The sequence below is a fragment of the Anarrhichthys ocellatus genome, unplaced genomic scaffold, assembly GCF_004355925.1.
Source record: "Anarrhichthys ocellatus isolate YVR2014 unplaced genomic scaffold, GSC_Weel_1.0 scaffold8, whole genome shotgun sequence".
NCBI lineage: Eukaryota > Metazoa > Chordata > Actinopteri > Perciformes > Anarhichadidae > Anarrhichthys > Anarrhichthys ocellatus.
In genome coordinates, this window is record NW_022280038.1 from 9,027,062 (window position 1) to 9,052,946 (window position 25,885).

Consider the following 25,885-nt stretch of genomic DNA (forward strand, 5'->3'; position numbering starts at 1 on the left):
GATAGCAACAGAATCAAAACCGCCCAGCATGCACCTGCCCATATTTCCCAAGTAGTGATGTGTGTTTTTTAACACCACCACCCACCCGACCTGTTCGCAGCTGCAAAAACATGCGTTAAACAACCTGAACGCAACCACAAGCCGCCAACTTAATGCGTTAAAGTGGCACAATTGTCCAGACTGACATCTGAGAGAAGGCCTGTAGCACTCAGTCCCGGGAGCAGCTACAGGCAGCAGTGTAACATGGTTGTGATTGGTCCTGATGCAATTCCTTTTTCTTCTTGAACCCTCGCCGCCAACATGAAGCGCATGCCCACATGTGCACACGCATAACCACTCCAGACACAAAGCAGACAATCGCTCTCACCGTGTAATTTCCATCCTGCAAACCAGCCTTTAATCAGCGCCACGGACAGCAGCCGAAGCGGCGCATTTATCAGCGTTAATATCACAGCCTGTCCTGGACTGAAATGCTTGATGCGCAAGTAAGTCCAGCTTCAGTGATAGAGCTGCAAAACGCCCCTGTGCAACTGATATTTATGCCATTGATAGAGCCAGGGAGCTGCCCAGAGAGCCCCCCCCCCCCCACACACACACTCTGGTGGGAAGATCTAGATCTACATAAACAAATGGTATTCTTTATTGTTGAATAACGGCAAGTAACCCTTCTTCAAAGACATTAACTCTGTCTCTCTCTCTTTCTCACTCATAGCGAGCAGAAGTCCAATTTTCAGTCTTGGTTTTTGGTCTGTTCTGTGGTCTCTACCAATTCCCTTAGGACATATCTGTCCCTTTAGCCACTAAATGCACAGTGCTCACCGGCTAGTGTCCACCTGCGTCTGTCTGCTGCTGAGCAGGTGGGCCACAGTGGAGTTTTTAGACTTGTTCCACTGAAAACAGCCGACGTGAGCTGCTAAAGAAAACAAGTTTAGTTTGTGTGCCATGCGTGTGATTCCATACACATACTCATTGATGCTGATAAACTGAAGGAAGAAGAAGACTGACAGCTAGCAAACATGCATGCATGTAACATTTAAACAATACAGGTTTCAAATGCATTATGTTCTACAAATACTTGATGTGGAAAAGTGCCCAACATGTTCCTTAAGCATCAAGGACACGCAACAATATGCAGCTACGCCTTTTGTGGTTTGTTAAAATACATGTCTGACAGCAGGAACTTACTATAGAGTAGAATATGCAGTATGTATATTACAGGGTTTATACTGTTAAATCTAATCCAGCAAATAAGTGTGACCATAATCTTTCCATTAAGAAATAAGTCTGTATAATCCTGTTTCATGGCTATAGTTAAAGACAGCACATGATGCCCATATCTTAACTCACTGTTATGCAAATTGACACTAAAATTGCATTTTCATGAGCATTTAGCTGCAAGATATAACTACTTTTTTTTATGGTATTAATATTTATGGCCAAGTCGGGCTATTACAGGAGACTTGGGAAATGAATGATGAACCCATTTCAAAATGTCCCACGCCTCAGGGCAAAGTGGCTTCACCCCAACACAAATAATCAAGTAGTAGTTTATTCTTCAGACAAGCAATTTAACAAAACTTCCGTTGCCGCCTCACTCAAGTGAAAAAGATACTGAGCCAGCAGAGTGCAGCACAAAGAGATGGATGCTTTTTCAATGCAGAAGTATGTTTTGAGGCGGGGTCAAGCTGAAAGAGAATCCAGCACATTAAGCATGTTAACAGATGGCAAAGCGTGAGAGGCCAGGTACCAGGAAGCATAGCAGCAAGCCCTTTGATTGACTGGTTCACTGAAATAGCACAATGTATAGGAGCTGAGCTGTGCCAACACAAAGGGAGGAATGCGCTTTGTGCTTTTAGAAAAGCACCTGAAGAGGTCCGACGGAAAGAAACCATTGGATCTGTGTTTCAACGTAGACTTCATCACTGTTCATCACCGACGCGAGCACACGCAGGTGCATTTCAGTAGCGTTTCATTAAATGTCGGTAAGTCTGCAAAGGTCAGAAGTTATTATAACCAAAGATATGAAGAGCAGGAACTTACAGATTCACACAAACATAAACCGTAACACAGGATTTATATTAACTATTCAACCGAATTGTACACGGCCCAAATAGCCTTTATTTATTTAGTGAGAATATTTGGCTCCACTTAATTCTCTATATTCAATTTTTCTAAAAAAAATAAAAAGTAGCTATGAAATGCTGTTTGAAGCTTGTCCTATTATTTATTTATTTTTTCAAACCCGACCGGGATGATCAGCCATGTGGTGGTATGTTCTTCGTATTCCCTCTCTGTCTGCTCATTAAATAGTCGATTCAGAGAAGCCGGATTGTTCCGCGCTCATGTAATTGTAAATAGCCCCGTTCGGTTCCAGGGTTCAGCCGTTAGCATCCAGCTCTCACTGCTACTGGCTGTCGGAAAAGACAACGATGGCACCGTCTTATGAAGGAACGCTTCAGATGGCTGCATAATTATCTAAGTAGGGCTGGAATTAAACCATATTTTCAACGGCTTTCTTGCCACTCTTGAGCAAGGCCACTGCTGGCAACTTTCTTTTCATCTGAGGGTGAAGACCTCCATTAGCCTTCAGTCTTTTTTTTCATATTGGTGGTTTGTGTAGGCACGAGAGATCATTTCAGTTTTCAATGTAGCATAATGTGGTTTAGTTCATGAAAAGCGATCTAAATGACCCGCAGATTAGAGTTGAATTTTATACTTAATATGCTAATAAGTGTAATTATAAATTTGAGGATCTTTGCCTCGTCCGTGTAATGCATCAACTCATAATGTCCTCTTGTACTGTCAATTTAAGTGGAATTCTGCTGAGCATGGCGTCGTTTAAAAGGCAGCTTTGGTAACGTTTGTGTTTGCGCCACAACAAGCTGTTTTCACCCACATGACTGATGTGTCTGGTCCCGAGAAAATTGCACTTGTCGAAGGTGGATGTGATCCGTGGCTGTGGTTGTCCCTCTGACCCGTCGGCCGGTCGGTCATCACGCTCATCAGACGGGATCTCGTCCTGGTCAGCACATTGATGAGGCCGTGCGGCTGTGATGGGTTTTTATTGTCAGTGCAGACTGAGCCCTGTTCAAGAGAAACACTGCACTTGCGTAATCACACCAGGCCGAATAACAGACACACACATTTTACGGCAACGTAGTCTCACTCCAAAACTCTTCATATACTGCAGCTTGGTCAGTGGGCCTACGCTTCAAACTGGCTTTATTATGAATCCCACTGCTCTTCTTGGCAAGACACGCCCTGTGTAGCATTCAAGTGTTAGGATTGGCCAGGGGTCCATGCTCGCCGAGGTACTGGTAACCTGGTTCTATGCCCTGAACAATGGGCAATCCTGACCCGAACTACTCGAGGTCAATGCCAAACTTTAACCAATCGTCTCTGCCTCAACCAGCTACGCAGGGCGGGGCTTGCCAAGAAGAACAGTCTGTTGTGGGCGTGTCAGTTTTTAGACTTTGATGTTGGCTTACTACCTTGAGAATAAGATGTACTCATCTCCATCACTTTAGAGGTTGAGGACATGAGCTGGTAATAAAAGCTTGTGTTACTGCAGCGGCTCAATCAATGCATTAATGACACGAAAGTTTTCCCTCTTTACAATGGCACTTTGATAATGGTGCGAGCGTGCTCTCGCGCCACCCCCCCCCCGTCTGAGTCCCTGCTGAGCACAAGCACGCAGCTGTGCATTAAAGATACACTTCAAACGCTCAGAAACCCTGTCATCACCCTCGCCATCACCTGAAGTCTCCCTGATCCTATGACACAGTTTACGGCATAATTATTGTATACAAGAGATGGTTCAGCTTTGAAGCTGAGAGCCAGTTTAGGCTACTTATATATATGATACATGCTATCATTTGTCCCACTTGAAAACAACAGTTGCTAGATTAGGTTTCTCCATTTCATCTGTTTCACTGTGAGGAATGGGGAAAGGCTATTCATGGTGACTTAGACAGCCCCTGATGACTCCCATTGAGAAATTGATTATTTCCGGCAGGGGAAATGTGTGATCAACATCCCATCTATGTTACCATTCTGTTCTGTGTTTAATGCACTGATCCTGCAGCGGTTCTGGTGGTTGTCTTGTCTTGATTGCTTCCTACACTTGTTCCCATGCACTTCATTTTGAAGCATCAGTAATACAACACAAGCATTGGATCATATACTCGCTGTTGATCATTATAAAGTAGTTGAATGTATTACCTATTCAAGGTTAAGAAAAGTAAATCAAAAAATACAATTTCATGTTGATAAGCATTGAATTAAATCCAAAGATGTGATGGATAAGGAAAAATAAAGATCGATAACTGAGTGTCCTCTATGAAGCGCCTGTAAACTCGGAGAGCTCAATTACCTGCTACAGTAACGTCAGAGCTGCTGCTGAGGTCAGACAAAAAGCTGCTCGCAGCTTGGAAGTGTGCAGAAAATCACAGTCCTGCAACTTGTGTGTGTAGGTTGGTTTCTTTGCTCGAGGTTGATTTGTGGAAAACCAGCTCCGACATCAGAGGCTACATGCCCAACCAAATATCCACCAGAGACAGTGGTGCTTTCCTGAGCACAAATAAATGCACATTTAACTCAATTTGCCAGAGAAGAGGAATGGAAATGCACGATATGCAGTGGTACAGTTCAGTAGGTAGGCTTTTGGGAAAGCCACGAGGTTATAACATCGTATTCCAACAAGTGTGTGGTATGCAAGGGGTTGTTTAAGATCATGGCTCATTCTGATGTATGGGGAGATACGTCAGGATAAGTAAATAACATAACACACGTGTTCTCTGAAATATTGCTTCAGAAACGGACTACTTCTAAATGGTCACATGATGGGTTAATCTCCAGATGATGAGAGCCTACACGTCCCATAATAGAACTTGAGAGCATCTTTGTTGAATGTTCTATTATATAATGAATAGTCAACTAGTGACTGAGGGGGCGGATTTGGACACAGACACAGCTCCGGAGCCGCAGAAGACTTCATGCAACATTTTCAAAGGCTGAGTCAGACTGGCAATTACACAAAAAGAAAAGTTTAAGTATTGCAAAATTGGTGAAGTTTCCTTTTACTAAATGCCTTTATAGTGGCACCAATCCTATTGTCTCATTGTTAACATTTAGCATTTCAAGATGATCTGCAAATTGAAATTGAAAGGTTGAATAAAGCAAAGTTTAGATTCAGTATCTTACGACGCATTCTCCAACAAAACTGTGTCCTCGAGGGTGACGACAGAAGTGTTTTCTGATTGGCAGGAGGACATCCTTTCTCTGCACCTTCCATGCAGTTAGAAGTCACGGTTGATAAGTACATTTGTTTTACCACTATGGGTGAGCTGACCTCCGGGACCTCAGATGTTACAGTGACGCTGATAAACACGTGGGTGAGGTTGGGGGATGATTGTGGCGATACCTTGAAATATATTGTCAGTTTGAAGTAAAAACAACATACTTATGTTGATCCATATACTATAATCTTAGCATAGAACACATTTATGCCTCCAAACACTTGTAATTGTATTTATTCTATTTATGATTATACCAAATGCCGAGCTGTTTGAGATATACATATATATCCCTTAAGATACGTTCTCTGTGATCCTTCTCAGAAATTCTAGTTGGACCAGCTGTATGACAATAAATCAGTTTTTGTACGCGAGACTGTGTCATGGTCCACAGAATAAACCAAATGGAGCCCACACCTCTCTGACATTTACTTTCAGCGTCTGAATTTGTGACTTTCAAGCTGATCGGAATCTCCTCTTGTCAGTCCTCGTATTCCTTTCAGCCATCTTCCTTTGTTCGGCAGTGGTGAGAAAAGACTTTGACTTTGCTTTGAGTCTCATCGCGTCGGTCCTAACCGTGGCCAGCTGGTTTGTCTGAGAACCGGGATATTGTGGCAGGTGCAGGAGCTTCAATAAACCAACACAACACGAATAAATCAGATGAAAGGCTTGATAGGAGATTTTATTAAAGAGTTGGTGAGGTGGCAACTCCTGAGCTCAGTCAAAAAGACAAAGGCCCTGTAACTGTCAGCCCGCCTGGACTGAAACAATAGATTCAAATAGAGTCTTGCCTACTCCAAATTGATAATCCAGCCGTCAGCGGGTTTGTCATCCAGAGCAGAGTGGTGCACCAGCAGGGTAGTTAACCAGTAATCAAGTCACATCCGTCATCCAATTCAGGATTCTCCACCTTACCCCCCCCCATCCCCTGTGCCTGGCTTTACTTGTCCTCATGTGTTTTCCCTGAGTGGCCCTTGGACGTTGGGGAGAGGCTCCACTGATTGCCCTTGATGTGTGAATCAGATGCATCTGCCGGTTCCCAACTTCTCAGCCATCAGTCAGACAGAGGGAGACAAGACAGAGCCAAAACGCTGCAGGTAGATGAGTGATGTGTGTCCAATAGCATAATTCTTTGAGTTATATTACACCTTCAATCTTTCATACTGCTATAACAGATGAGCAAAAAAGCCCAAGATATTTATGTTTGTGTGCAGCAGCACATATAAGGGTCTCCAGCAGCGTATTGTACTGGAGGTGTACCGCCTCGCTTTAAATAAAGATAAGCCGGCATAAGCCAGAAGAAATGAGTACTAGAGCTGAACACAAGTAGTCCATAAAGCTGTGAGGCCAGTGATGGGATATGTATCAGATATAGGACCAGATAGGAAAGTGGCCCAGATCTTGGACCACATTGGAATTTTTGTGAGTGATTTTTGAGTTTACGTTAGTGATGTTTTTGATATGTTATCTGTATACCTATGCTGCGTCATTTACATTTAACTTTTTTTTTAAGCCCAACCACGATGTTTTTCTGAAATCTAACTTGGTGGTTTTGTTGCCTGAACCTGAGCAAGTGTTTTCGTTTGAATTCAAAATGTGAACCACGTGTTTATACTGCGACTGCAGTGGAGCGCTATAGTTTGAAGCGCTGGGTGACCCAGAGCGTTGCCATGACCAAACATCAGTCTGTGACCAAACATCAGTCCATGATGAGTTGGGATGAGAATGTGTTTTTATGTTTTGATGTGAGAGCAAAAAAGTGATTTGGGTCCACATTTGCTCGTAATGTGAATGTAGCCCAAGTGTTGAACCGTCATCTACTGTAACAACAACATAATAAACCAGTTGATTTTTGGAAAAGTGGAAACAAACAGCTCAGTCATTCACAGCATGCTGGAGATGTGTGAGATCTAACTCAAGGTGACAGTTAGTTTGATAATTAACAGCTGCACACACCTATTATTTTACCCAGCAGAGTGCGTGTCGTGTTGAAGTTGGCTTAAAGTTCATATTGACCAGCTGGACAGAGTCGCTCTGTGCTGTTTGCAAAAAGTGTGATCACACACAGACATATTTTAACAAGTGCTTTGTGTCATCATGTGGCTGAAATCCTCCATTAAGCACTTAACACCTCTGCCCTGGGGAAACCTGCAAATCCATGTTCCACATCAGCTGAAGGGAGTTTAAGGTGTTGTTTTTAAATGTCCCTTAAACCATATTCTGCTTGATTGAAAAGTGTTTTATTGTGCTCGAAGTCCTTCACTCGTCTTATTCCTGGATTTGTACTATTTTACCAGCGCAATGCATTATATAGGAACTCCATCACATGTATGTTTACGTTTCTATATGTGGGCCTCGAACAGCAACATTCTCTTTAATTTCTAAATTCTAAATGTCCTTAAATTATGAGAAAATATAGGAGAAGTGCTGAATGATGAAAACCACTTGATAATAAATTGATGGCGTGTTGCTGATTATACATTATTAGCATAGGTAACACTCCCTAAACACTAGATAAGGGCAGCTGTTTTGCAGTGTGCAGAAACTCTGGCACATGCCCAAGAATTGGCGACATGCCACCGAAAAAAAATAGCCGCAAGAAGAATTTGTGAATTTGTGGTACTGTTGCATAAACCTGACAAAGTAAACATGTGAGTATTTATTTAGCCAATAAATGTTAGAATCCAATCACTATAATTACTCTAAAACATATAATTACATACATTTCATTGTTTAATGTGTTCATTTTTAAATTTGTGGAAAATAAAAAATAATGTTTCCTTCCGTTGGAGAAACAATCTGTTGGGGATAAAATACATTTTCATTATTAAAAACAACCAAACATTAATGAATCCAAGAAAACAATGGATACGAATGGAATAAGAGGATATTTGTTTGTATGTCGCTTCTCTCATGAGGCCCAGTAAAACTGGATTATGTATTTGTTTGTGCGTTTTTTGTTTCACATTTTACATGTTGAGCACTTTCTCTCAGTGTGCTGTTGCTCTCGCAAATGAAGGAATAAACATTCAGCATTGAGCTCGTAGTGCTCATATCCGGAGAATGTTGCCTCTGGTGTAGAACAGATTACTTCTTGTAGCATTCTCTGAGAACACTGTAGACAATGCTGGATTAGATGTTGTCATAGGGCGGGGGAAGAAGGTGAGGCTCTCCCACATAAGAAAGATCGCTTTATCGTTCGCAATAGCAGTGAGCACTGATGTCTGGCAGAGTCCGCCTTTTCAGAGTAAACAAAAAAAGTCCGAGCTCAATCCAGCTTGATTATAGCACAACAATTACCGAAGCTGGAAACATAGTGTTGCACCGTTTTGAAAAGCGAGGATGGGCGGAATTGCATTCGATACACTCAAATCCCAGATTTAATTGAAGCTGGCAGCCGTAAGAGGTTCTTGGGATGCTTTTAAAGCCGTAATTTTGTGTGATATACTGTCGTCTTCAGATGAGAGATTCTGCCATCAGAAGGCGGAATGAGTCACATCGATATCATACCTCGAGCTGAAGAAAGACGTACAGTACAAACTGAATGTCGGCATCCCTGTGATGCCAAATGTATGTATTATGTGAAATACTCTGTGTGTGAATATATTTTATCGGCCAGAACAAAATGGGCTTGGCTTTGAAATGGTTCATTTTGAATGAAATGCAGCTTTTCCGGTCATGCCGGGTGTTGTGTCGCTGTAAATATGATTTGGATTGTGCATGATGACAGAGAGAGCAGAGTGTGATGAGCTCAACCAAAGCAGGAAATAGAGAAACACACTCAGGACTTACTTTTCTCTCTACGTGTGGCTGAAGGTAAAACTGAGTAAGAGAGAAACTATCTCATTTTATTATGGTTATTTAATTATATTCACTGAAATGCTGTGGGTGTTCCAGTTAAGAATAAGCATCACAAGGACATTGTATTTTTGAATAGTTTCATTTGCTTTATTCTTTGATTTGCCAGCTCAAGATTCACGGCTCTGTTGCGTATTTTGTCTCATTTCTGTTTCCTTTGTGATAACTGTACCGATCTTTCTGGAATCAGTATTGTTTCCAAGTACATGCAGAGAATCATAGTGTTAAATGTCGAGGGAGAGTAATTGGCATCTACTTATGCCTGAAAATGCCTGTGAGTAATCATTGAATTATTCATCTTAATATGTTAAGTATTTCTATTTCAATGCCTTATGCCTCCCTTGGTGGAACATTTCATAACGTAGGTAATGAGCAGATTAGAAGGATGTGGAAATTCAGAGAACTTATATCCTTTTCGTCACTGCCACAGTGATTTCTTCATCAACTGCTCGAACGTAGCCTGAAAGGAATAATAATAATAATAATTCAAAAAAAGACATTTAAAACATTTCTGGACAGTCTACGTGATTACCCAGAGGTCAACATTCTCACACAAACACGCCTGAAGGCAGAAAATCCATTCTTTCTCCGCATGCTCTCAACTACAATCGCATAATAGTGAGATGTGCAGAATATCTGCATTCATTGCTCATGTGTAAAATTGGTTTACATTATTTTAATTTCATCTATCTGAATGATGAAGTACTTAAATAGAAATTGCTTTTCCACTTAATTATTTTGCAGATGCATGCAGGCTCTCAGCGTCGGATGGTTCTTGCTTCCAAATCATTCTTTTTCAGTTATATGATCAGATTGGCATTTTAATTTAACTCATTTGGAGCACTTACTTATTATTTTGCTTCTCAGCTTCATCAAGATACGGTACATAGAATGCTTCTATTAACTATTTTATTTAACAGAATAATTTGTTCAGTGAACTAAAATGTGAAAAGATTGTTCGTACATGTATTGGCAGAGCCGGGAAGAGAAACTATTCCTCAACAACTGCAGTGTCAGTGACATGCTGAAAACTTTGTGTTTGCCACAACAGCACTGCAATAATACCCAAGAGGGCATCTCGTAGCATTGTGCTTGTCAGAAACAAAGAACACAGTCAGTACCACATGCAATAAAATGAAAAAATAATTCACACCTCCTTACAAATACACATCCCACTGCCCAAAAGTGGTAAATAACTCTCAGAAAAACTAGCAAGCTGGGAGACAATTTTAGAAGTTCGGGGGCGTTTTGGGCAGGAATAGTAATAGTCTATAATCAGTAGCATAACATGTGAGATACAAGAATGTTTCCGGCAACACTGGCACTACAAATAAGACAAAAAGACAGTTAGATTTCAAGTCCCTCTCATATTACCTACAGTTCAAAGTAATACCAATAAAACATGAAATTAAACTTACAATAACGTCAGTATTATATATTATTGATTATGTTTGCATTGCTTAGGATTGGTGACATATTTTATGAAATCTCAAGTGTACATTTTCGACAGATATCCTGGATATGTTGATCGTTACTTTGACCTTTTGTTGACTGAGCAAAATGAGCTTCCTCCCCACCAATCCTATAACCATGTCCCCCCCCCCCACCAATGAACAATTAAAAAATATATAGTGTCAGACATCCCCTGACATGCATGCAATTAACATTCCCTGCTGTCTGCGATGTTTCTACAACAGTTGGTAAACATGACTGGCTTTAGTTGCAGATGTTGGATGGTGGTCATGCTCTGCTAGAGGAATATATTAATTCGCTGACAGGCCTTGGGCAGTCCCCCTTATTAAAGCTATTTATTTGCTCCTCCTAATGGCATAATTAATCCAGCCTGAAATTGGAAGTAGCACATAAACCGCTGTCTGCCTGTAATCTGCATGACGGCAAATAAACCGCCTTTTATGCTTAGGAGCTGTTGGTTTCAGTGACTGCCGCCTTGTAAAATAATAAATATTTAACTTTGTTCCTACAATCAGGGACATGGCACGGTGTGTTAGCATGCGTAACACTGGCACTGCACTCGCTGTTTGGAATGCGTTTTCATTTTCTGGTCCAAGACTTGGAGGCAGCGCTCATTGGGCCCTCTGACAAACACCGACACAATCTGTACATCTACTGTCATCACATGTTTATGTAATAATGTGTGAGGATTTCTTTGAGTCTTGTTTCCACCGCATGGTACGTCTCTGCTCGACTCAACTCGACACGACTCACTTGCGGAATCATTTTTAAACAGCAACCAAACAAAGGATCTGCACCCGGTCAGTTTGACGGCACAGTGTACGTCGTGTTCAACACAACTACCCACAACTTTTGCAAATGGAAACACAAAAAGAACCCTTCTAATGGGTAATGAAGTAAACTTAACTAGACTGCTTGGTGAAAACATACCGTAAATATCAAAAAATGTAAAAAAACTGGAAGTACTACTCATTTTAAAGGCATTGTTGGTAATCTTGAGAAACTAGCAAGAGTATGCTAGACAATCATCTAACCGAAATACCAAGCCCAGTGTTGCCAACTCGATAAAAGTAGATAGCAGCACGAGCTCCAAAAGTGGATAAATCTAGCAAGAAAGTCACCAAGTCAGCAACAATGACAGCTCGTCTCTTCAGGCCTCCCTCCAAAGTCACTCCCACAAACAGATCATGATGAACGTACACTACGAACATGGCTGTTGTTTCTACTCAGCTGTCAAGCTAGCAGCTTGGAGGACTCCGTTGATGCCAATGAGTACACGGGCAGAATACATAAAGGCAAACAGCTGCATTGTTCCATCCAATCATTACATTGGAGCCGAATGGAACGACCAGATAACGGATTTTTTGTCAGAGCATTTGACTCATCGATTGCTCTAAGGATGTAATCAGAATTTCAACAAAAATATCAAAAAGGTTTTTAAAGATTACCAACCCTGCCTTCAAGCCCATTGCATACACGGACACATTTCAGTGAATATTGTACAATTTGTATATAAGCTTGGTCCAAACACTGATGGTGCTTTCTGTCCCTGTGTGCCGTCTTTGGTGATTCTGGTAAATAAATGAAGAACACATAACCCCAGCGGTAGAAACAGACTGCAAGACATTCCATCAGCACTTTGGGAGTAAACTTCCAAAGGGAACCAGAGTTTGTTTCAGGGTCTTCAGTCAGTCAGGTGGCACTTATATATTTGCACTAAATAAGTTATTTTACATGTTATCACATGTGATTTTGGAAATTACTGACAAATCCATAACATGAGATAAGGTTGTTTCAAAATTTAAAAAAAGTGAAACATTTTTGCTTAAAGAGTTACGTGGCCAATTAGTTTTTTCATTTTGTTAATTTGTTTGTCGTCATGGATGATAAATGTTTCAGTAATAAGCCAAATAAGACAGACAAACAGGGTCTTACTCTGGTTGTTTCATTTCCAAGAACAGTGGGGGGGAAAGGACAGATTCTTGGCTGTGTGTATATTATGGTCATTGGATTATGTGTATAGTTGACGTGAATGAATGATTGATAGTGCTCAGCTTTCAGCTCTCGGGGGGTATTAAAATAACAGGTCTGGTAGTGGAGGAGCCTCCAAAGACACTGAGCCCAGGGGATCCTTTAATTTGTCCTTGTCTGAACCACCGGCTGTCTCCTGTGAATTTTCCAAAAATAGCAACAAGAGTTAACGTTGGGGAGGGGGAGACATTAGATCACTCAACCTGCTAACACACTGAGCTCCTCTGTGATTATTGTACTGCAGCTAATTGCTAAGCAGAAGATGGTGGATGATATCCTCAATGTCCTTGTATTAAGTTGTATCCGTCTCTGCAAATGTGGAGCCATGATTTTGTGATGGGTATCAACTCAGTTCTGTTCGGGTTTAAGCTCAGAAGGGCCATAACCCCATTGAATTTGTTCCGGTTTGTTGTTATTTGTTGCCTGTCAAAGCGGCTCTAATTCCTGTGAGCTGGAAAAGATGAAACAGAAACTAGAAACATGAGACTCGGCCCAATAACTGGAAATGATGTGCAAGTGTTTACCCAGAAATGTGACTTCAATTGGCCACATGGTGGCAGTGTAATTAACGCCCAAAAATGCAATTCTGGAGAAGCCACACCCCTCACACTGTTAGTTCGACTAACTTGAAAATGAACGCACACGTCCAGCTCATGGTGCTCTACAAAAAAGCCTCTTGGACCGTATTAGCCTACCACACTAGATTTCCCACCATTTTGAGTTTTTCAAAAGCTTGTTGATATCTTACATTACAGTCATTTAGCAGACGCTTTTATCCAAAGCAACTTCATTCATACACTGTAGATTGAAGGACGGCCCTGCTCTCCACTTAGCCACGGTCACCCACTCTTAATTAGTTTTCAAGATATTGGCCAATGACTTGGCTCAGCACATATCAAAGATAACAACCGTTGCAGGACTTGTCCACAGGAGTACCTGGAAGTTTCATTCAAATCGCTCGCTAGGGGTCGCTGAAATGCAATACATAAGTGTGTAACCACGCAAATCAGAATACTAATTAGAAATTGTTTGTCCAATCAATGCAAAACTGGCAGGATATGTTTTATGACATGGTTGAATCGCTCGATCAGTTCAAAACATGCAAATCATTGCAGTTGGTCCAAACGCCACCAAACTTGTTGGATATTTTTGATTATACTGTTCAAACATTTACCTAAATGCCAAGAACTTTGACTGTTGGTACTTTCAGTGTGCAATCACCGACAGGCTGAACACACGGTCATGATGAAACCAGTGTGTGATTGGTCTCACTCCTCATTGAGACTTTCTGAAGCCCAAAACCTGCTCGCTGCTGCCTGTGGCTTTTATTTTGGCAATTGAGCTGCTTCCTTCTGTTGAGAGAAAAAAGGGCTTGAATCCGGAATGGCCACTTGCGGCTATATTTTTATTTTATTATTATTTTTTTAGTATCAACAGAGCAAACAACATGGGCCAAGGAATGATTCCCCAGTTCCACATGCTCCCGAACAGCATATATGAAATATAACAAAGCACAAAAGAGATGGAAAACAAATGAATAAAGATGAGAGAAGGCTATCGGTGTAGCAACACAACCACTTTACAATACGCTACATCCAGCCTGTTCTCACTCCCAGGGAGTATAATACAGACGCGCAGAGAAAAAGTGTGATGATGTATTATAAAGACACAAAAATCCCACAAAAGGTTGGACGGTGGGAGCGGAGGTAGAGGGGTCAAACTAACTTTTTAAGTAACGGGGTTTCCATACTTATCTTGCATTGTTTACGTTTTGCTTAATTTCCATACTTATTTCAAGCCCAAGCAAGTGTTTCTGTTGTCTGTTGTTCCCAAGGTTACATATTACAGTTTTATTTCGAGCAACATATTTTAGTTAATGTGATGAAAAACGGTGGTGGACTGTGACAGAATTGTGTGGGCAGCAAAAAGAAAGGAGTAAATGTTCTACTCTGTGCTGTATAATCTGAGGTACAGTATGTGATTAGCAGTTGCAGGAGGCTGTCCAGCAAAGCTACTCATATGTTTTACTGTTTATATATTTTATTTACAGACCGGCCTTTGTCAACAGTGGACTATGAGCTCCTGCAGCACTCTCTGTGAGGCAGGATGTCACTATGTAGGCTTCCTTTATTGAGCCATTGCTCTGGATGTTGACTGTAGTATTCAGAGGTGTTTCCTTTAGCCTCAGCAGTTCTACCCACACTGCAGGGTCAGCGTGATATAACTCAGAGACCCGCGGTGACTTCAAGGGTAAGGAAATATTTGTCCTCAATAATCAGATCCAATAAATGATGCCTTTCCTCTCAGTCTCGGGAGTTTTGATGAGTTTCACAAAGACAGCCAGGGACTGATTTCAAACTGCTGATGTCGAAAATGAAAGATTCCATTATCTCTGCTTTATGGCCATGTGCCTAGTGGTGACATTTCTGATCATAAGCCTTTTTGTCAGGCATTCTGGTCCTCTTTATCATACTTCTCTGACTTGAAAAAGAAGCACCTTTGTGTGGGAGGAGGCTGCTAGAACAGTGGTCATGGTGCAGTTATGCAGCTGTTACCCTTTGTTTGTTATAATGAGCAGTTTATAGGCGATCGGGTGGGGAAAAGAATCCAGACTGTGTCTAAGAGCCTTATGATATACCTGTTTCTGTGTCAGTTGGCCTCAAATTATGGGTCCTAGTCATTTCACGGGATACCTAAGGGCCTGTTCCGTTGGGTATTGAATAATATGGCAGACAGGGAGGAATCTCTCACCCCACCTTCCCCCGTTGAACCTAAAATAAATCCCCCCCGCCAATGCCATATCGTGGCGAGTCATGTGTGGGACTCAGTAGGCCGTGTTATTTATTTATTTCCCAGGTGTTGCTTTTCTGTGAGAGATTTATGTGTTATTGTGTATGATCTGCTGCTGGGATCCATGACAGAGGTTGCGCAGGGTTTTTGGAAGACGGCCCGGGCTGAAAGGAAGCTGTGAATTCAGAATAATGTGGCGTCTCTCGGCTCCATCCACCAGCATTTACGTTTTTTTAAATTTATTTTTATTTGAACCTACAGTAGCAAGTGAGGAACGGTTCTCCTATGACAAGTGATTCATGTAAGTGAGAGATTGTGTGACGACCAGCAAGTAATGAGCAAGGAATTATTCAGCTGTATCAAGTGTGTATGCTTAGCTTGAAGCTCTTGCTGTCACTTGGAGTATCTGATTACACAGGAGAGTAAAAAGAGCAAATCATTCTGGTCATGAATTTCTTGTTGTGAAAAGAAAATTCTTCATTTCTATAACAAGCTGTGTTGGTGTTTGCTGGGGTTTGTGGTAATTTATTTTTCCATAACTATAGATTTTAAACTTAGATCAGGTTTACATGTGATCAACCATGTCTTCATGCGTATGTCTGAATAAAATATAATATAAATAAAATTAAACTACCGGCTGAATGTAAAAGGTTTCTGAAAAACTTTTCAATGAACCTATCTATTATTAATTCAAACGGAACTTTGAATTCACTGCATCTTCTTCAAGTGTTCTGCAGGGCCTTTGTGTAGCTTATTAACCTCAATACATCAATCTCAAATTAGCTCTCATATAATAGTGCCTGTTGAAGAGTGAAATTGGTTTATTCTTTGCATCACTCTCGGTGGTTGTTTATTTTGACAGTCCCAGTGTACAGTGTAGTTGTTAAATCAGTTGTTTAGTGTAGCTGGTGAGGAACAGAGTTAGAAGTAAAGCAGGGCCGTTTCACTCGTTAACTTCCTGAAAAACACACATTTTCCTGGCAATAAAAGAAGAAAACTCTCCTCACAAAAGTGGATTCTGGTTCTATTATTAAGGTCACATGTTGACACGTAATATTTTTGTTTTCCGCGTCCGCTCACTGCTATCTGCAGAAGAGCAGGTCTTAGGGGTCCTTAATTGTCAATTATAAACAATTAGAAGAGCCAAGGGGTCATCAAACTAATCAGATATATGGGCATTATGGGAAATGTATGGCCTTGAGTCTATTTCATGAGCAGGGTAACACATTCAGATACACTGTATTTTAAACGCCTCCCAGAAGAGTTTTTGCTGTCCTGGAGTCAGTAAACAATGTTTGATTAAATGAAAGATACATTTTTCAGTTTTTAGATTTGTGTCAGACAGTGAAACGGAACCCATGGTGACTCGTAACTCTTATGATCATGGCGATTAAACAGTCTTAAAAAGTAATTAAAGTCAACTATAGAGCCACCAAATGCCACATTTGTGAGGTCATCTTTCAGCTCCTGAGCTTTCATTTGGACTGAGCCTGTCTACAGGTCCCTTGATGTCTTCTTTGTGCCCAGATACTCGGCGGTGATTACAATATGTCTCTCACAGTAAAGAAGAAAACATTCATTCTGGCTGTAGTTCATGCAAACATTCTGTCGAGTGGTATTTGCCTCTCTGGAAGCTCAGTGATAAATGACGAGAACACCGCCACTGTGCCGTTCAATAGAATTCAGTTTTTCAAAGAGAAAAACAGGATTTGACAAATGTGCCCTGTATAATTTCCTCCTTTAATAATTGGATGGACTACATGGATATGTAAATTGGAGATACAGGGGCATACCTCTGGTCAAAAGACCTATCTCTTTAAACGAGCTTTCCCTAAATTTGGTTGATTGAAATGAATAGAGTTTTTTTTCCTCTTCTATTCATCCCAGGGACTGTTCTGAGTAGATATTAGTTCTCTCCCCTATTGCTCTACCCTTTAACAATAGTGCTTTCAATCCAGTTTAAAACACCTCCTTTTTCCCAAGGGTGCCATTAAAGAGTGAATTCTCCCAGCCAGTAGGCAGACATTTAATAGGGAAATCTCTCGTTCTCTCAACAGACAAAGCTACGATGGGCTGGAAAAGAGGCTAAAGGAGGTCTTCAGTGAAAGGAGCAGCATCCTGCACCAGCTCTCCAAGACATCAAAGGAGCTGGACAGCATAAAAGACAACCTTCAGGTTGGAAATGTATTGTTTCTTGTTGAAAGATACAGCCATGTTGGAGGGCTTAGTTGGTCGTGGGGGTTTGAGCCGGAGGTAATCCTCTACTGTCAGCCATATGATGACCGGGAAACCCACGACTCTTCTCTCTTATTTTTCAATCAATCTGTTGTATAGCGACACGTTGCTATTAAATGTTAATACGCAAATGTTTTTTTTTCAATTTGGTGACCATTGTTTCGTATGTGATGCGTTACTGGAAAACTGAATAAGCAGTTCAGAGACGGAAAAGCAGATAAATTAGTGAGTGAATTTCTTTTTAGTATTAACGACACCAGCAGTTACAAAGAGCTTTAGAGAAGAACAGGAAGGATTGACAGGACATCCATTCACAAAAAATGCAAACACTGTTCCATCCAATTTCCAAAGCATTTATCTGTAAGCGTCAATAGTCTGCTTAAAGGAAAGCTACAGTTCGTCTTTGTCAAAGCTCCGGCTCTCGAATAGTAAGCAATATGTGGGGGGATGAGTGGAGAGGCCATCCCCTTTGTTAGCAAATTGACCAAAATGCATGCCCATTGTTATCCTGTCATTCCCCTTCTCCATCCCCTAGTAGCAGAGTGTTGTCTGCCTGAATCGTTGATCCTTATCAGACTGAGGTTTGTGCAAGTTATTATCTATGGCCCACACCATGGTTCTAAAATAGCCGTAGCCTAATCGTGCTGCGTATTGATAAATCCATGGTGCTGTCCGTGGTGCTGAAGTAGCAGACCCATTTGTAATTGACCTGTAGCTGAATCCTGCCCCTCGAACACAGACCGGCCAATCATAGCGAAGCATGGGCCAGCTCTGACCAGGGTGGAAAGTGAGTCGGCTGGATTTGGAGCTCGTCATGGTGTCACAGTGATACGTGCTACCGCGAGAAGTTGGAAGGAATTGTAATCTTCTAAAACATTGCGTTTTCACATAAAAACCTGTGGAGCTAACTTCGGCACACCATTAACTAGCGTTAGCACTATGCTAGCTACTGAAGGTATACTGAATGTCTACACATGCTGCCTTTGTTTTTTAATGATTTAATAAACAGTGAATAAAAACCTACCCTGCTTTAGAGGAACAGTGTTCTCTGTCTCAATATCCATGTGATGTAGTGGTTCACGTTTGCACTGTGATCTGTAAGCTTTAGCATTCTTCTTTATCTTTTTCACCTGTTTTCTCTGCTGAATCAGTTTGACATCCTTCAAACAAATACTGTAGACCCTTCTATCTGCTCCCTTCTCTCAGTTTCGTCTTGGATCTATAATATTGTAAAGCTTTAGCTCGAGTTGTTCATGGGGCAGTAAGTTGAGGTGAACAAAACGAAACAGGTCCATCCTGAAAACAATGTCAGCATAACATGGTGACCTGAGCTTCTTCTTTAACTAAAGTTAACTCTAACTTATGGCACGCTTTCACTCTTAAAGAATGTTGGAGCCGTTTTAAACCAGGATGTAAACAAACGTGTTGCTACAACAAGAGTTTTTAGAAATGAAAAATCACTAAAGATGTTTGTATACACCCACCCCTCACTTTGCATGCATATGTCTGCTGGTCTTTTTTAACTTTAATTTGCCCTAATTAAATTTGGCCTGAAACCAAAGATGCAATATGTTTTTCCCAACTCCTAGGGCAAGGCTGATTTTGCATAATGTAAGATTAAAAATAAGACATAAGATAGCTTTAGGTGGATGGTAATTAGGATATGTTATCCCTGTTGCAAAGGGAGATATCTGTTGGTTTGGAAAAACTCTGGTCTTCATCATTTTATGGAGTAATGTATTATATTAAATTATAGATACTATAAGTCTATAAGCATTTCACAAAACGATTATCTCAGTGCCAGATACATGCTACACATCACTTCCCACCAGTCAGTTTAGGTCAACTTCATTATGGCTCTATGCAATGACAAGAAATTAAAAGAAACTCAATTATACATTCATATATTTGAATCATTTAGTGTCTTCGCATTAGTGTATGCAACAATGATCTCGCAAAGTATGCCTCCCTCTTGGACATTCAGCAGTGTGAATATTCACCAGCCTCAAAATTTGTTTAAATTAAGGTTCACCTGTCAGAGGTGCAACAATTCTCGATGCATTACAATGTATTGCATCCTCAGTTTTCTATATTACTGCACATGGCTACTTTTGTATCAATGAATACAAGATTAACTCCCTTTGTATTTAGAAAGTGCCTTTAAATATTAGACAGTATGTAATAAAAGCTGCATCTTTTCAAGACCAGTATCTGTGTGACCTACCTCAGTACATAAACACTCCCCAAAAAAACTCACATTTGCTTCTGCAGTGTTTTACAAGTGTGCTGTTATCTACAAAAGTAAGGTTTTTAACACAGTAACGTGGACACTGAATGCTTAAGGCGTTTTAAACTGCATGGATTAGCAGACTTTTTCTGACTCGTAGCTCTTTGACTCTTACTTGGTTGAAGTAACTGCATCTCCTGACAGACTAACAACCCCGTTGACTTTCAGCCTGCATTTGTGTTTTTCTTCGGGGTTTTGTTTTGGCAGAGAGAGAGAAACAAGTAAGCGGAGTGCAGAGCAACATCACTCAGAGAAACAAGCGCGACAGAAAGTAAATGACAGAATAAAGACTCACACTGAGCTGAAATTACACCAAAACTCCAGACAATGTCACTGCATCGATGCAGAGTCTTGCGCGTCAGAATCGCGATGCATTCCAGGCTACATCCTCAGTAACATGTTTGTGTTTTGAAACAGGGTTTTAAAACAAGAACAATCTCCACACGGGCTTTTCAGAGTCAGAATCGTTTTAGAAATGATTTCCGTTCATACCGACATGCCTGAAAACGAATATCACGTGAATATTCACGTACACTGGGCATGCGGGTGTCTGTGTAAACAGGAAGTAGATCGGTTGCTTAATGACAAAAGAAATTACGAGTATTATTGTCCTCTTTAATAATAATAAAAGGTCAGGCTTAAGATCTTCCTCTAAAATCTTCAGTTTTATTTTTCAAACTTGCTTGGTACTGCAGGTCTCTCTCACACACACATCACATTTACTTTAAAAATGAACACTTACAAATCAAAGTTTTACTATATTACGGGTCAACACACATCTTTCACTTGTTTCTTTGCTTTCCTTGTTGTCTGTTGTCACACTTGTAGCTCTGCTGGTGGCTGAAGTCTGTGTTGCACTAGAGAGCATTTTTTGGTTTTGTTCGTTTACAGTTTTCTTGTGAACTTTACATTAGCTGTGCAGAACGAAATAAGCATTAATAAGAAATGGAAAGTCCTCAGTGTTTGCGTCCATCTCCCTCCTCAAAGCCGCAAACCGTGACTTCAAACGCCCTTTGCATAGTGATGATAATGCCGCTGGACACGGCGCTCCCAAATCGCTCCAATGACAGCTTGCTTCCTCCACATGTAGGCAGTCGTAGTATTATAAAATGCAGAATTTAACTGCACAACGGCAGCTAGTAAAGACAACAAGGTCAGCAATGCCTGTAATCTGTTATTCATGTTGAATCAAGTAATCAAGGCTATTGTTTGTTTTCTTCTTGCGGCGTGACGAATCAGGGAAGGACACATCATGACTGATGAGACCCAATCAAGTAGTGAACACGAGTGTCTACGTCATCGTTTTCAAAGGTCCCCTGAGAGCACCTGTCCACACTACCAAACAAGTTTTCAAACTTACCCGGCGTTGCTAGTGTTTTAAAACTTCGTCGTTTTAGATGCTCTAAACCTCCGGAGTAGCGTGGACACAAGGCATGAACGTAGCTAAACGGATACGTACTAGTGTGGATGTAGCCTCAGAATCGAGAAACTTCCGCTCCTCTACCATTTAGACATTGGGTGCCCTGCGTTTTTTGGGTTGGATGTTGTCAGGCTTCAGGGCATGTTTGTGGGCCAATAGAATTGTCAGAAAATCAATAAAAGTATATGCACGTGTGTGTGCGAGATATGTCCCATGTGTCAGTAAAAAAAAGCTCCCGCGGACTATCATCCTCCCCAGGGGCAGGCTTTGATGTTGATTCACTCCAGGCTAGCTAGGTTGGCTTCTATCTCCGCCCTGCGCCAGCATGCTGGCGCAGGGCGGAGGTTGAGTTAGATCTGGAAAAGTGTGTTGTGGAACAAATCTATTCTTCAGGGGAAAAACATTCCCCTGTGGAGAATCAAATGAAAAATCTCCAGTTATTATTTACCACCTGAAATGTTTATATACATATACACAAAATATATATATATATATATACAGTTCCAAGCTGTTTTATTTTTCTAACTTCAGGGTTGTAAAGTGAATATGCATTCTCTATCGTCGAGACGTGCTGTTGTTGCCTTTCTCTTCTCTGCCTCTTCAACATAAATGAACATGAAGTGAATTGAGGGACTCCTGAGAGCTTATTTCCATAAGTGTGCTGTTAATTGCCACAGATTTCACCTTCAAGCGCAATTTAAAAGAGACACTTTCTCTCCCTTTGAGTCCACATTTTCTTAGAAGTCTGGAAATTTCTGTTCAGCTCATAACAAATTAAAATATCTTGGAGGTCTTGTAAGGCAATCAGAGACCTAACTAATCCATGATTACCCATCAGGCAGGTGTTTAGGCGCCAGTAGAACACAATCTGTATCCTCGTTAAGATTTTCAGTAGACATTCATCACCTGATTGTTGTGGCTATACATCGTTTTTTCAACACCATTTTACATCTGCTGCATCATACAATAATATCCACTTGAATAATCTTATGATTCTGGTGCTTTTGACTTTGCTATTCAATATTCTACATTTATAACTCACAAAGTTAACACCAAAGCTTTTGACTATTGCTCGGAGGAACCTTGAAAAGATGGGGGCATTTTGAAATGTCCGGTCCAAGGAAAGGGTATAGAGTATATTTGTTTTCTCTTGTCTGTTGTGGGTGCTTTGAAGTTATTCTCATTTTGAGTGTCTTCTGCTCTCTTTTAGTCGCTGAAAAATGATGACTCAGTGGCCAAGAAGGATGTGCAGAGGATTCTGGAGCTCAGCCACAAACAGAGGTAAAGTGAAGCGTCGGGGACGACTTACTCTTGAGCTACCAACAGTATCGCGCTGCTCACGCATGTCATGAAGAATGTAGGTTCGGAACTTATGATAACCAGAATCAATTTTGGCTGATGAATAATTCAAATTTAAGGCATGTGATGTTCACAATCATCACCATCAATTAAGTGTTATGTAAGCATTTAATTACAAGTACTACATACAGTATTAAAGCCTGGGAACTCTTTCCATGAAGTTGAAAAGTGGAGCAACTATTCCAGGCATGCCATAAAGAATATCTGTCTTCCATGCATTTTCCCAACACCCAATCATCGTTGTGGTTTTTATTCATTAATCTATTAATCGCGAATGCTAAACTCATTATTTTATTTGTTGGCTTGGTCTTATCTGCATCCAAATTTGGCCAAAAAACTGCAAAAAACCCGCACTTCGAGTTTCAGATATGATGTGGACAGGCTTATAGATTGAATACGTTGATTGAAGTGTGATTTATTCGTACAAATAATTTGCGTTTGGTCCGAAAGACCTTGAGTCATAGCAACAGGAACCAAAGCTTAGGGGAGTTAAAGTATTTTGAGACGTCCGTTCTACCTTTGTCCCTATTGGATCACAGCACTTGTGCAATAGCAAGAAGCTACAGACCTTTAAACATTGTCTCACTCACTTACTATTACTGCTGCTGGTTATTCCAAGGTGTTGCCCTGTTTTGCTTCTACATGGCCGTATACACAGGAGTAGGCGGATAATACGTAATCCAGTCATAAATCCTTTTTTGTACTCAAAAAAATAATACGCCTGTCTGCTTTTGGTGAAAAAGCATCCGTGATTTAGTGCTTTATCTTTTTGCAAGAGGGCTGGAAAAGTGTTTACCTAAAGTGCTTCACCAGTTAGGATTGTCTGATTAATGCTGTGTGTAATGGGATTAATGATTAGGAGTCATTTGTGGGCTTCATGCTCTCTGAAATGTCAGCCTGATTGAAGTCCAGCCTTCTGTGGGCAATATCTTGATAGCCAATCAATAGCCTATCACCAGTGCACAGCAGCTCTCACATGTCATCCGGCTAAAAACCATAAAGCAGCAGCTTGGCTCAATGTTGCCTACCTAGCATTTGTCAGCTGCAATCTTCTCAAAGTGTTATTAATCCAACTTTGGAGTTCCACACCTGCCAAGTGTGATTACTAGCCGTCTCCATCATGGTGGATGCAGACAGGTGATTCATTGCAAGTCATTTATTTTTGACAACTCTTAACAGCAGTTTGATTGCTTTCTGAAAATAATTTTGCCACCGACTGTAATGCAACGGAAATGTTTACAAAACGGACCAGATACAGACGGTAGAAAACGTAAGCCTTTTAAAATAGTAACAATTCGTCTGACTGTGAAATAACCTGCCGTCTACCTTGTTGCACTCACCGGTCCTATGGTATCCCTTTGTGCTTTCAGGGTATATGTCAATATCACATTTCCCGTGCCCCTTTCTGACAGTGCGGTCAGTTTTGATCCTGTTTATACAAAACATTTCCAAGCCTTGGATGCAGGAGATGAGAATATAAATGAAATGCCAAAGCAGTGGTGGTTGGCTGGTCGCTGTGAACAAAAATGTTTGCTGTGTTGAATTGATGCCAAGAGACAATGCCATCGGCATATCAAGTATGAACGTATGTGGCTGTTGAGCGGCGAGATCCTTTCCGTACAGACTTCGGCCGCCTGGCTTCACCACCGCTGGACTACGACAATGTCGTGTACCTTTAAACTCACGGCCATGCATGGAGACGGTAAATAGAATGTTACCTCTAATTGATCCGGGCTGCCTTGTGATGTGATTCCAACAAGCGTTTTTTTTTTAACCACTGACCCACATCACTTGCCCACTTGATTCATAATTCAGTCTGCATCGCTGTTATCTGTGCACGGGGGCATCAAACAGTACTGAAATACCCGTCGCATACCAATGCATTAACATTTATGTTAACCGCATAAAGAATGCAGCGCCAGTCTTCATACAGCATGCATAAAATCAGTGTGGAGCGCTCCAACTGCTCATATGCTGCTACATAATGCCACGTAATGAATACTGTAGTGCACACGATGTTTTCTTTATACATCTCCTTATTGACCTATAAGGAAAATATTTACCAATACCTGTAGCATTTTCCCTTTCTGATGTTTGCCTCGGTGTGTGTTTGTTAAACCGTAGCTTATCTTCGGAACAGCCAGCCGAACATCTGAAGAATAATTGGCTGCAGCTGAACTGGTGAATTCAAACAGGGAGAGATTAATAGGTTTTTGTGAGGAAAGAATCAATGCAAAAAAACAAATGCTGTGACACCACAGAGGAGGAAATGTGACGAAAGACAAATGTTTGAATGCGTTTCAAAATGTTATCAAAAGCAAGTATTGTCCTCTTGTTAGTTGGGCTACAAACATTCAACAGATACATCCTATTTCACCCTCTAATTGCATTGCCAATAAGGTGGTAATGTTTGCATTATTGCATCATTTATTCCTGTTGTGAAAAAGTAACACCAACAGTTGATGCTAAAACAATTATGTCCCAAAGAAAGCGTGTGCTTCTTGATTCTTGAATTTGTGAAACTTGAAATCACAGTTTGTATTCAACATATTTGATGACAAAACTGCCTCGTATGATTGCAAATGTCACTCATGCAAAGATCTTTGTGATTAAATCACTGTTTACTCTGTTTGCGCACTTGTGAATATATTCATGCATCTTTCTTTTTGCACACCCCATAACATTTGTCTGACTGCTCTAAAACATCATGACCTCAATTTACACCAATACAAGCAGGGGACAACATGTAAAATGCTGTTTTTTTCCCCTTTATTCAAACAGGAGTAAACAGAATATACTATTGTGAAAATTGCTTTAGACAAATAAGTTTCTGTGCAAAATGGCTCTGACCAGTGGTATATTTAAGAGCCATTTTGGCAGAGCGGTGGGGGCCTCTGAGAGTGTGAGGACGATGTGCTAACCGAGTGTTTCTCACTTTCCTCCCACTTGACAGAGAGGAGATGAAGTCCCTCCAGGCAGCCTTGCAGAAGCAGCTGGATGAGGCAAATGAGAGAGCGGAGAAGCAGCAAGCCACGGTAAGACAGAGCTGACCTGACCATCAACATCCGGTCTCCTCTAACCAGCCCCGTCACCTGTCACACAGGCCCCTCAGTGAGCCACGCTCATTACCCAGCAGCC

The 25,885-nt window shown here is 41.0% G+C and overlaps 1 protein-coding gene across 1 annotated transcript in view; it reads left to right on the forward strand.

Annotated features, from left to right (window-relative positions):
• luzp2 (leucine zipper protein 2) overlaps window positions 1–25,885 on the forward strand; it is a 149,667-nt gene that overhangs the window by 55,251 nt on the left and 68,531 nt on the right. Inside the window, exons 2-4 of the mRNA XM_031848593.1 lie at window positions 17,504–17,621; window positions 22,599–22,669; window positions 25,701–25,782. Of these exons, the coding sequence (XP_031704453.1) occupies window positions 17,504–17,621; window positions 22,599–22,669; window positions 25,701–25,782 (271 nt within the window). The remainder of the gene's footprint in view (window positions 1–17,503; window positions 17,622–22,598; window positions 22,670–25,700; window positions 25,783–25,885) is intronic.